Source organism: Odocoileus virginianus, chromosome 5 (genome assembly GCF_023699985.2).
Source record: "Odocoileus virginianus isolate 20LAN1187 ecotype Illinois chromosome 5, Ovbor_1.2, whole genome shotgun sequence".
NCBI classification, from domain to species: Eukaryota; Metazoa; Chordata; class Mammalia; order Artiodactyla; family Cervidae; genus Odocoileus; species Odocoileus virginianus.
The window spans coordinates 8,214,609-8,226,650 of NC_069678.1; the positions used below are offsets into that span (position 1 = coordinate 8,214,609).

Here is a 12,042-nt window from a genome sequence, read left to right on the forward strand (position 1 = left end):
CATTGGCAAGCGGATTCTTAACCACTGGACCACCAGGGAAGTCCTGTTTTTAACCTTTTAAAACTTGTTCCTCTGTCTCCTGTATTTCCTGTAAACTGACCATGAGCTCTTCAGTCTTGATCAGTTTAATTTTGACTTTTTGGCAAGAATACTTTATACGTGGTGCTGTGTACTTCCTACTGCATCACGTTAGGAGGTACTCTTTTTGTGATATAAAGATTGAACAGTGTATTCAGGTTTCATCATCTGATCTAGCCATTATGAAACCCCATTTCGGTCTTTCATTGAATGGTTTTAGCAGTCACTGATGATTATTGCCTGGATCCAGTTGTCATTAGAGGTCACACATTGGTACATCCAGATTCTATCACTCCTGAATTTACCAGCTAAAATTCTTTGTTGCTGTTATTTGGTTGGTTGTTTTCTTCATTTTATTTTTGCTTGGGAGTTGGGAGGCTTTGGGGTTGGGAGCATCAATTTAGGGGCCGCATCTGATGTCCCAGGGATTGATGGGACATGGAATCCAGCCCCTAAAGGCTGTCATGCATTGGGGGAGCTGATGGCTACCCCTTCCCACAGGTTAGGACACCTGGGGCCAGACCGCCTTGGGGTGCTAGGTTGTGACTCACCAGGACCACATGTTCCTGCCTACCAGCTGACATTTTGTAAAGGATTTTGTAAGGGACCTTTCCTCATTAACTATTTGCTTACCCCAAGGCAAGTTCTTTCTGAAGAAGTTTGGTTATCGAAAAGGACAGGGTAGAAACCTAGGAGAGACTTGTGTTGTCTGGGTTTGAGTGCTAAGTTGCTTCCATCATGTCTGACTCTTTGCAACCCCATGAACTATAGCCCACCAGTCTCCTCTGTCCATGGGATTCTCCAGGCAAGAATACTGGAGTGGGTTGCCATGCCCATCTCTTCCCAACTCAGGGATTGAACATCTCTTGGATCTCTTACATTGGCAGGCAGGTTCTTTACCACCAGCACCAGCTGGGAAGCCTGAGACTTCTGTTACGTGCTACATGCTAAGTTGCTCAGTCATGTCTGACTCTTGGAGGCCCCATGGACTATAGCCTGGCAGGGTCCTCCTTGAACTCTGTTAAGACCCAGTAAATCCCAAGGCTCCCTGAAACTTAATCATCCTTTACAGTCACTTGTTCATTAAGGCAGAAGCTGGATGCTGAGAGTAGGCAGGAATTCTCAGTATAATGTGGCATACATTCGAGCTGAGACGAAGTGTTTGTTGCTGTTATTGTTTAGTCGCTAAGTCTTGCATGACTCTTTTGTGACTACCATGGACTGTAGCCCGCCAGGCCCCTCTGTCCATGGGATTTCCCAGGCAAGGATACTGGAGTGGGTTGCCATTTCTTCCTCCAGAGGATCTTCCCGACCCAAGGACTGAACTCGTGTCTCCTGCGTTGGCAGGTGGATTCTTTCCCACTGAGCCACCAGAGGTAAAGTTAGGATGTCACTAAACCGGAGCCATTAGGGGAGGAGGTTTTCCCAGGGATATGACAGTCTAGCCCAGATGGCAGGTAAGGCAGTGAGAGGGAATCAACACTCAAGTTGAGGTAGATGTTTCAAGGAGCATGTTTAAAGATCTCAAGGAAAGGGAATTTCCCTGATGGTCCAGTGGTTAAGACTCAGTGCCTCCAGTCATTGGGGAACTAAGATCCCACATGCTGCGTGGCACGGTCAAAACGAAACAAAACTGTAACGACCTCAAAGGGAAAGAGGGGCAGCCTGGCCATCTTGGGGGTCTCAGACTGTTCCAGTATTTAGAATAAAGACATCTTTGTGGAAGACTGAAAAGAAGGTAGATTAATACCTGCATGTTGCTTGGTACTGTCTTGGGTAGACAGTGAAGGAGTCAATGGAATTACTGCTTGGCTGCTGCCTCTTAGATTCCTGAAACTTCCACTGCATTCCTCTGACAAACAACTAATGACTTAATGCAGAGAAAGGAGACATCTCTGATTTGGGCAAGGTTCTAAAACACCGTCCAGGCAAGGGGGGAAGAGTGCTTGGGCCTGGTCTGCTGGGTTGGTTACCTTGATGTCCCAGCCTTCCTGCCCCATCTTGTTCCTGTCTTCCAGGTAGGAGGTGACAAACCTAACCTCCCTGGACTGGTGTGTTTTCTCAGTCTTGTCAGCAGCATTGGGAACTGACAGCACATCTATGTCAGGGCTCTAGGGGATCTCCTGTGTGTGAGAGGGCAGGTTACGTCCTCCTGGGGGTGGTGGATGAGATGGGTGGTTCATTAAAATAAAGCACAAATTAGCGACTTCCCTAGTGGTCCAGTGGCTAAGATTCTACATTCCCAGTGCAGGGGGCCCAGGTTTGGTCCCTTGTCAGAGAAGTAGATCCTACATGCCACAATTAACAGCCTGCACAGCCAAATACATAAATGTTTTTTTTTAAATTTCAAAGATTAAAAAAAATAATAATACTTTAGGAACACTGGCTCTCCTTGTGACAACCACCTTCAAAATCTTCAGGTTCTGTCTGGCCACAGAAGTAAGATTTTGGCACCATTAGCGTCATACCGGAATCATTGGCATGAACTAGTCATCATAACTACCCCGCCCCTTGGTCCTCTTCAGGACTTTCCTGCAAGATACAAAGGGTTGGCAGAGGAGGAGCCCAGTGCCCCCAGAGACAAGGTGATCTCAGGAAGAGGTTCACCCGTTTATTTCTTAGAAAAATCATTTCCAACAGCTCATGTAAAAACAGCACAGTGAGCGGCTTGCGACCGTGGCAGGCAGATGGAGACATGGTTCACTACATGTCAACAGCCTGGGTTTGGCTTTAAAGGAGAAGCTGCTAAGGGTCGGAGGCTGAGAGAGCAGAGTGAAGCCAGGTCTCTGCAGAATGGAGGGTTCAAAATGCGGAATGCAGCTAGGAGCCAGAGTCGGGGGCTGGGGGGCTGCTTCAGAGCCAGATGTCAGAGCTGCAGTCGCCCCCAGGGTAGCGGAGCTCATGGGCCAGGGCTGGGCCAAGGGGCTCCTTCCCAAAATCCACCAGGAAGTTGGGGTTCAGCTTCAGCCCTCCCCTGACTGTGTCTACGTCGATCTGCAGCATCACAGAGCCTTCCCTGGAGGAAACAGGGCAGGAGAAGAAAGAGGTCAGAGGGGGCCACCTCTCCTTGCATCAAAATTAGGTAAGTGTTGGGGGAGGGAGGAGGGCTTCCTGAGGAGGGAGCAGGGTCTGCAAGCGGAGCTGAGGAGTCTTCAGGAGGCCCAACCCCTCTGGGAGAGGAGGGCTGGGAGGGGAGCCCAGGTTGTCTCCTTACCTGATGAGATCAGGGTAAAACTGCTTGTCCCAGGCACTGTACAGCGATGTGGTGACATAGAGACGTGTTCCATCCAAGCTGAGCTGGATCATCTGAGGGCCTCCAGCCACTCGCTTCCCCTTGGGAAAACCAAGGGTCAGACCCCAGGGTTACATACAGATCATGGGAACCAGTGGCACCCCTCAAACCCTGAGAGTTATTCAGCTGCGGCCCAGCCCTCTCCCCCATACCTCTCCAGCAGGGATCTGAGGGGCCCCTGATCTGTGGGGGAGACAGCCTCACCTTGACCACCAGGGGCTCTGGCTGGCATTTTAGCTCCTGGTCCTCCAAGACCTGCACAGGGCCTCCCTTAACAATGCTGCCCCCGAGGAAGATCTGGATGGGGAGGAGCAGAGCAGAAAGGAGGACAGTGGTGGGCAGTGAGGACATTCCAGGAAGAGCACCTCACTTCCTCACGTCCCCCACGTGCAACCACGATTCCCTGTGGTTCTGGCCCGAACATCCCTCAGCCCCCATCTCTGCTTTTCCTGCACCTTCTTTATCATCTCCCAGGTACTTTGTACCCTCCACCTCATGTCTGGACGTCTACTTCCTCCCTCCCTCTCCATCCTGCTGGGACCCCACCTGTCCCGCGAGGCGGGGCCTCTTGGGGTCAGAGATGTCGTACTGTCTCAGGTCCCCGTGCAGCCAGTTGCTGAAGTAGAGAAAGCGGTCATCCAAGGACAGCAGGATGTCAGTGATCAGGCCTGGGGGTAGGGGGTGGGGTCCAGAGGCTTTAGGGACTCCTGTTCCCCAGCCCAGGAATCAACATTCCAATTCCCATGCTCCCCCGAGCACTCACTTGGCATTTCGGGCAGTATCCAGCCCTTCACTTTCTTGGGGGGCACCTGGATCACCTTCTCCACTGACCAAGTCCCTCCCTACATTGGGGTTAAGAGGCAGAGAGGGGAGCCTGTCAGAGTTGGGTGATGGGTGTCAGGTCTAGGTCTCCCCAGAGTGTACTGTCTGCAGAGAGAGAGTGGGTATAGGGTCTTCTTGCCACTAGGGTCTAACTCCCCTGCGGACCCTCCTAAGGCAGGGATCATGTCTGCTTTCCCCTTGTATTCCCAGCACTTAGCACAGTGTGTGTGTAAGTGCTAAGTTGCTTAAGTTGTGTCTGACTCTTTGCGACCCTATAGACCTCAGTCCACCAGGTTCCTCTGTCCATGGGGTTCTCCTGGCAAGAATACTGGAGTGGGTTGCTGTGCCCTGCTCCAGGGGTTCTTCTCAACCCAGGGATAAAACCCACATCTCTTTACATCTACCTACATTAGTAGGTGGGTTCTTTACCACTAGCGCCACCTGGAAAGCCCTAGCACAGTGCCTGACTCACTAAATATTTTTTGAGAATGAATGAATAAATATGGCCAGTTGGGGCTTAGGGAGAAATTAGCCTAGGACAGAGGAGAGAGGCAGGGCAGGTGACCTTATTTTCAATTCCTGGGAAGTCTGGGCTGGTGGAGCCAGAGGAGGAGGAGACCTGGGTCACCCTGAGGGAGAAGGTAGTGACACAGTACGGAAGCTGGCAGAGAGTTGGCAGGACTGCTGGGAGGAGAGGGCCAGAGCTCACATCACCTGGTTCTTGTAGAAGCGCTGGATGTTGGAGCCAAGGGCACAGCCCACGAAGCCCTGATCAGCGGCCGGGTTGTGCAGGAAGCGGATCTCCAGGGGGATGAGACCGTCCTGCAGAGTCAGGGTCTGCACCCTCTCATGGCGCTGCCAGTCCCACACGTGTAAGCGTTGCCCATACAGCCCTGGGGTGGAGACGTGGTCGGAAGATGGAATCAGGATCAGGGCAGGAGAGCCTGGGCCAAGGCTGGGGCCCAGCCCAGGGTAGAAGGATGAAAGATGGGTTGGAGGGATCAGAAGGATGCTTGAGCAAGTCAGAGCACTCAGCACATCCTATACCATCACCCCAAGGTTCCAGGATCCACATGAGGGAAGTAAGATGGCTGGAGAGTGGGGGTTTGGAATAGAAAGCAGGGGTTCACGTGAGCAAGCTCCAGCCAGCCCATGGGTATACGGGGGGTTCTCACCTGCCTCTACATCAGCAGGGTTGAAGCCATCTCGTAAGACATTGGGAGCTGCCCATTCAGTACTGATCATGACATTGTGTCGAGGTTGGTACCAGAAGTCATAGCCCATAGGCGCAGCACCTCCAGGCCGCTCCCACGTCCCCTTCACCTCAAATGTCTCTCCATCCAGGAGCACAAAACCCCCTGAGCAGTGAGGAAAGTCAAGCGGTAGGTAGAGGTGGTGGAGACAGGCCCCGCATCCAGCCCTCACCCCAGGCCTGTCCGAGAGGCTCTGAGCCCATCGCCTGGTGCCCCTCCTCCCACTGGGTTTACCAGGTCCTTAGATTCAGGAGCTGGATTTGGCCACCCGACCAAAGGGTCCCATCCAGAAGGCCTGGGTGAAAGGTGGGGACTTGCTCGGTGTCCTGCCTCTCATCAGTTCATCCCTCTCCCAGGCCACAGGGTTCATTTTTCCTCCCTTGTGCCAGGATCTTTTGGGACTCCGTGCCCTATGCTTCCTCTGCCCAGCCTCCTACTTTCAGTGTAGGATTCCTGCCAGAGTCTAAACTGCATTCTGTTCACTACATTTTTTTAGACAGAGAAAATGCTATTTATTTGTAATTCGACATGAGTGCCCACTGTGTTTTTCCCTAGCTGAGTAGGTTGTGACACCTTGCCATTTCTTTGCAAATGTAAATAGATGTCTACTCCTAAGTGTTCTTAAATCTTGGAATGTCATGCAACCCATCTTCTGGAAAAAGCAGTTAAATGGAGTCTAATGTAGTAACCTTGATCTACTGCAGTCTAATGCAGTAATCTACTGCAGTCTAATGCAGTAATCAGTAAGGTCATCCATGACCTTAACTGATAGTTCACTCCAAGCCCCTTGGATGGAAAGCTCTGGTGAAACAGGTGAGGCTGGCAGAGAAGCAGTATAGCACGGTGATTAGGACATAAACAGGGGCCATACTGCTGGGTTTGAGTTCCAGCTCTGCCACTTAATAGCTGCTGACTTAACCAGTCTGTGCCCGTTTCCTGACATGTGAAACAGTGATCACAGTAGCATCTATCTCATAGGTCATGTCTGGCACATAGTAGACATTTCATGTAAAAGCTATTGACCACACCATAAGTGAGCAAGTAGCTGTGACAGTTAAGGATCCCAAGGATTGTGAGATTTGCTCTTGAGTTTGGGAAGGCTGGTATTAAATGTATCTGTTTTCTACGGCCATGTCTGTACTCTCTCACGTTCCCCATGGCAGACCAGAACTTGTAAGTGAATTCATCATTCAAGGCTCATCCTCATAAAAATAATTGAAACAACTGAAGTTACACACATGTGTGCTAAGTCGTTTCAGTTTTGTCTGACTGTGTGCAACCCTATGGACTGCAGCCCACCAGGTTACTCTGTCCATAAACAGAGGTTCTGGGGATTTCCCCAGAAAAACATGGGGTTCTCTAGGCAGGAATACTGGAATGGGTTGCCCTGCCCTCCTCCAGGGGATCTTCCCGGCCCAGGGATCGAACCCACATCTCTTACATCAACCTGCATTGGCAGCTAAGTTCTTTACCACTAGTGCCCCCTGGGAAGACCAAGGTTACATGATTATCACTTAAATATTGGATGAGACCCCCAACCCTCGATTCTCCCTGGAAGGTCGTTCCACCCCTCCCGTGTTTGGAATCCGCTTCCCTCACAGCTGTGCCTGCAGTACCTTTGCTGTTGCCCTTGGGGTCTCCCAGGGCACTGATCATCACCTCCCCACTGGCCAGACAGTGACTGGTGTGGAGGTAGCCCAGGTCACACTTGGCATGGATCTCCTTGGGCTCAATGACCTGGAGAGGGGTAAGGAATGATGTCAGAAACTAACAGGGCCAGGAGTCTCCACTCCTCACTCCTCCCCTCCCACACTTCTATTTGCTGACCCACCCTCTTTTCCTTTCAAACATGGACACAATTTTCCCTGTAGGAATATGGCAAAGATTCAGTCTGCAGACCAGCAGCGGCGTCAGAGACTGACAACTCTCTGGCTGAAAGCTGGAATTTCTCTCCTCCCTCCTCCCCGCTCCTCCCCAGTCTTGAGGGCATTCACAGCCCTTTGAGACCATAAGCTCCTCCCAGGCTGGGAAGATGCCAGTGTCAACTCTGTATCACCAGCAGCCAGCAGTGAGTGCCTGGCACAAAGAGGGCACTCAGCAAAGTGTTGAAAGGAGGGATCAGAGGCTCCGCCTAAGGGAAACCCTGGGCTCACTAACTGACTGGTGAAAAAATGGCTCCTTAAGCTCAGAGTGAAAAACAAGAGCCTCCTTCCTCCCTTGTGGTGCCCCTGGGTGATGATGACCCAGCGCACCCGGTAACTCTCCTCCAAAGTCCAGCCCTGCTCCCTGCTGCTGAGCCTGACCCTGCGCAGGAGCCCGAGGCTGCTGCTATTAGGGGTGGCTTTCCTGCCCATAGGCTGCCCCAGGTGCTGAGCCCATTAGGGGCTCAGAGCTGGCTAGGGCAGAGGACGTGCCTTGTGCAGCTTTGGAGCGCGGGGCTCGGTGGCCACGTCCACCACATAGACTCGGGAGGAGATGAGACTGGGTAGCACCAGCTTGGTGCGCGACTTGGTGCTGTCCCCGAAGCAGCTGCTGCAGGTGTTCCATCCTGAGTGATGCAGTTCGTCCTTCAGGTTGGGCATGGGCAGCCGGTGGATGACCTAGCAGAGGAGAGGGGCTATGGGTGGTGCTTATCCAGACCATGCCTCTGTGCGCTTTTCAAAAAGGGGCCCCCTGGACCTGCTGCAGCTGGCAGCAAAGCACAGCCCTGATTCTAGCACTGGCCTTGCACATGGGTGGGGGTACTCTTGTGCAATGAACAACCTGAACCACCAGAGCCAGGGGGGGTGAAGAAGGATGGAGTGGGGAAGGGCATTGTCACGGCCACCTAGAGGGGGGTCTTAGGGCCCCTGGTGTCCAAGCCCCACCTCACCTGGGAATACTGGGGAGACTTGGGGTTAACATCCACAGTGGCCAGGTAATCCGGGGCTTCAGTGCCCGTGTTCCGGTAAATGCAGGGCAGGTAGACAAGCTCCTCCCTGGGTCCTGGAGGGTAGAAAGCAGGCAGTGGGGGTGACAGGCTGGGGAGGAGGGCCAGACCAGGGCAGGGTGTGCCAGCAACAGGGTCAGTAACTGGTACTGGCTTGCCCACTCCTGAGGATGCTGGATCTCAACCTTCTCACACGTACCTTTCATGGCCTCCAGAGGGGAAGGGTAGCCAGGTCCGCACTTCCCACATTTGGTCGCTGTGGAAACAATGGGGCTTGTTGGCTGGACCACACTCTGGAGGGCGAAGGCTCCTTCCTTGCATGCTGCAACCCCCAGCCCTCCCATCCCGCCACTGGCCAAGGCAGAGGCACCGTCCCAGGTCCCCTCCAGACCCTCCTGAGTGTGTGGGAGTGGTGGGAAGAGTTGCAGAGATACAACTTGAAGGTGCACAGACACTCAAGCAGCACCCAGGGGAGGCAGGAGAAGGGTAAGTGCAGGGGAGGCTGTGTGGTGCAATGGTTATGACATTGACTTGGATCCCCATCTCAGCTGGTCACTGACTGGCCATGGGAACTTAGACACATCACTTAACCTCCTTGGCCTCAGTTTTCACATCATCTGTAAAAAGAGGGTAATAAGAATACCACAGCGGGCTTGTATGAGAAATAAAACAGCAGTTGAAGTCAAGCGTGAGGCTGTGTACTGGCCTGGGAGCAGCCAGTAAACCCTGGTTGTGCTTGATGAACAGCCCTCAGGTGGCGCCTGTTCATCTCATTTCACTTGAAAGGCATCTAAGCTAGGAGCTGGGATAATTCCTGCTTCCCTCCCCTCTGGGTCCTGACCTCAGGCTGCCAGCCAGCGCTAGGGTTATATAACCAAAAGTCTGGGAAGGGATAGGAGGCTGAAGTTCAAGGCTGCAAGACTGACACCAGCTGAAGATCCTTAGACCAGTTTCTACCCCTGGGTCGGCCCCATCCACTTGGTTTATCTGTAAACCAACCCTGGAGAGTTCAGATGCCCAACCACTAGAGCTGTAGGAAGTGGCCCTCCTTGTCCCCTGAAGGCTGGCAAGAGAAGCCACATGGATCTAGGCGACCAAAGTCAGTCCCTGACAGGGAGGACTACCACTTAGGCATTAAGCATCAGGTTTTGGGGCCTAACCTGGAGGAAGGGCTGAGGAATAAACAGAGGGAGCTGTAGGCCGAAAGAAACCCTGGAGTGAAGTTCACAGAACTTGACATGACCTCCCTGCCTGGAGCATGGCCAGCCTGGCCACTGCTCCAGAGTCCAACCTCCACTGGTACCTGGGCTCAGCTCTCAGCCAAGGAGCCAGGTCCCCTACTTGCAGCAGCCACGTGACTTAAGAGTCTGAAAGGCAGTGACAGCACTGTAGAGTCCAGAGTGAGGTTTCAAGGTCCAGGTTTGACAACTACTCTCTCCATTTTCTCCTCTTTGCCTAAAGGGGCTAATAATACCTCACCTTCTTCTCTAAGTGGCTGTGAAGGCCAAACAAGACAAAGTATTCAGAAGTACTTTCAGGTGAGAAATGTCGTATAAATATGGGTAGGGCTGTGCCAGAGATCCAAGGCAGTGCCTGGTGCCCAGAGAGAGGGCTGGGCCGGGATGGGACAGGTGAGGCCCAGCCCCAAGGAATTAATACTTGTTCAGCTCTGCAACCAAGCTGTGTCAGGGTTTGGCACAGGAGGTAAGGGGGAAGAGAAGGAGGTTGCCAGAAACAGAATGGAAGGAGGTTCAAAACTCCAAGACCTCAAGGGACTTCCTTGGTGGTCCACTGGTTAAGAATCCGCCTTGCAGTGCAGGGGATGTGGGTTCGATCCCTGGTCGGGGAATTAAGATTCTGCAGGCAGTAGGGCTACTAAGCCCACAGCTCTGGAACTCGTGCACCACAACTAGAGAACCCTCACTGCAATTAAACGATCCCTCGTGCCGCCACCAGGACCCCATGCAGCCAAAAAAAAAAAAAAAAAACCAACTCCAAGACATCAAGACAGAGATACAAAAACTGCAAAACCAGAGATTGAGAAGTAAAGGTATGAAGGAGGTGTGTTGTGAAGGAGGTTATCGCCCCTAAGCACCATCCTCCCATCCCAGAGCCCAAGTGCCCCATTCCCCAATGCCCACAGCATTTTTCTCAGTCAGGGTCAGGCCCTGTGAGCCACTCAGACTCCACTGAGCATCAGTCCTCTTTCTGGGGAAGCATCTATCTTAAGGATCTCAAGCATCATCTCAGATATCTTTGGGTTTGAGATGAGTCCAGGGGTTCTTCCAAAGCCAGGCTGGCTTGTTGGGCATTCCACCAGTACAGGAAAGAGCCAGGTCCCAACAGGCAAGAACCTCAATTCTCCCAAGCAGACCCAGGCTCCTCCTCAGCCTGACATCAAGAAGTCCATGGATAGGGGAATAGGAGAGCTTGGAGACTTGGAGGACTGAGAAGGTGGGAGGCACTGAAACAGTCTGAAACACCCCTTCTCCCCTGCCCCCCGTTTTAAGAGAGTGTGGGGGCTCCCTGATCTCCCTCCTGGAGTGATTGGTGGGGCAGGATAGCTAGAGAGTGACCTGGCCACGAAAGGCCGGGTTCCCTGGTCCCTACGGTGAGAAGCTGGCCTAGGGCTGAATCAGGGCTGTCAGTCTCCTATGGTAACTGTCAGAGAGGGTACAGTTGCTCCTAAGTGCCCTCACCCGGACATATTTTCTCAGCTGCAGCAAGGCGCCCTGGTCCCAGGTTGCAGCTGGGGAGCTGGGTGGGAGCCCAAGGTCACCCTTCCCAGAAGTCCCTCTGCCTTCCCAGATGGACGATTCCAGAACTTTGGTTCTGGGAAATGCAGGGGTGCGGGTTGGGGTGGCGACGGTGGAGCAGAGCTGGGCAGCTCCCTCCGCTAACCAGCTCCCGCTCCAGGTTTTCGGTCACTTCCTGTGGGGGACGGGCCAGCGGCGGGCAGCGCACGGTGGTCAGAAGCCCCCCTCCTTACCCATGCTGCTCGCTGGTGCGCTTTGCTCCCGAGGGGTCTGCCAGAAGTGGGCAGAGAGAGAAGGTTGTGCAGGTGTCCAGGCTGGCTGGCTGTGCGGGAAGAGGGCACCTGAACGACGGGATTTATACAAACAATTGGGGTGGGCGGGGCAGGGGGAGGGCCCGGGCCGCAGCTGGGAGGGAATGACGGGTAGCGGCTGGCCAGCTGGGGCACTTTCAAATGGCCTGGGCAGCTGTTTGTGTGAGAGTGCAAGCGTGTGTGTGAAGGAACCTGAGCGTGTGCAGATGTGCGCTGTGTCTGGGCTCGTTTCCCTCTAGTGGGGTGGGTGCCTGGGCATGTGCTCTTGTGTATCTGGGCGGGTTCTCGCTCCTGTATACCCGTGTGCTGCCTGCGTGTGTACTTTCATGCGTGTGCCTGCGGGAGTGTGTATTTGTGTCTGTGTGGCTGTGTGAGGGTGCCTGTGTGTCACAATCTGTGACTCTGTGTGTGTGTGCCTGTGCACGTCTGTGTACCGGCAAGAATCTTTATGCCTTTGTGGGCATGGCCGTGAGTGTTTGCATGAGTGTGTATGCTCACACGTTTCTGGATCGCTAAACGCTCATCTCTGCACGCGGACCTGACTCTTGGCATTCAGAGACTCTGAAGACTGTGGGCTCATTTGCTCCCCCATTCGTAGCCA

At 53.3% G+C, this 12,042-nt stretch overlaps 1 protein-coding gene across 1 annotated transcript; it reads right to left on the minus strand.

Moving 5' to 3' along the window:
* Positions 1 to 2,675: 2,675 nt before the first annotated feature.
* On the minus strand, positions 2,676 to 11,474 carry SELENBP1 (selenium binding protein 1). Its single transcript, XM_020874321.2, has 12 exons — positions 11,364 to 11,474; positions 8,574 to 8,630; positions 8,318 to 8,430; positions 7,860 to 8,045; positions 7,062 to 7,182; positions 5,368 to 5,550; positions 4,907 to 5,085; positions 4,134 to 4,212; positions 3,917 to 4,038; positions 3,575 to 3,667; positions 3,293 to 3,411; positions 2,676 to 3,094 (listed from the first exon to the last, which is right to left on the minus strand). The coding sequence occupies exons 1-12, from the start codon at positions 11,365 to 11,367 to the stop codon at positions 2,932 to 2,934; spliced, it is 1,419 nt and encodes a 472-aa protein (XP_020729980.1). The 5' UTR covers positions 11,368 to 11,474; the 3' UTR covers positions 2,676 to 2,931.
* Positions 11,475 to 12,042: the final 568 nt, after the last annotated feature.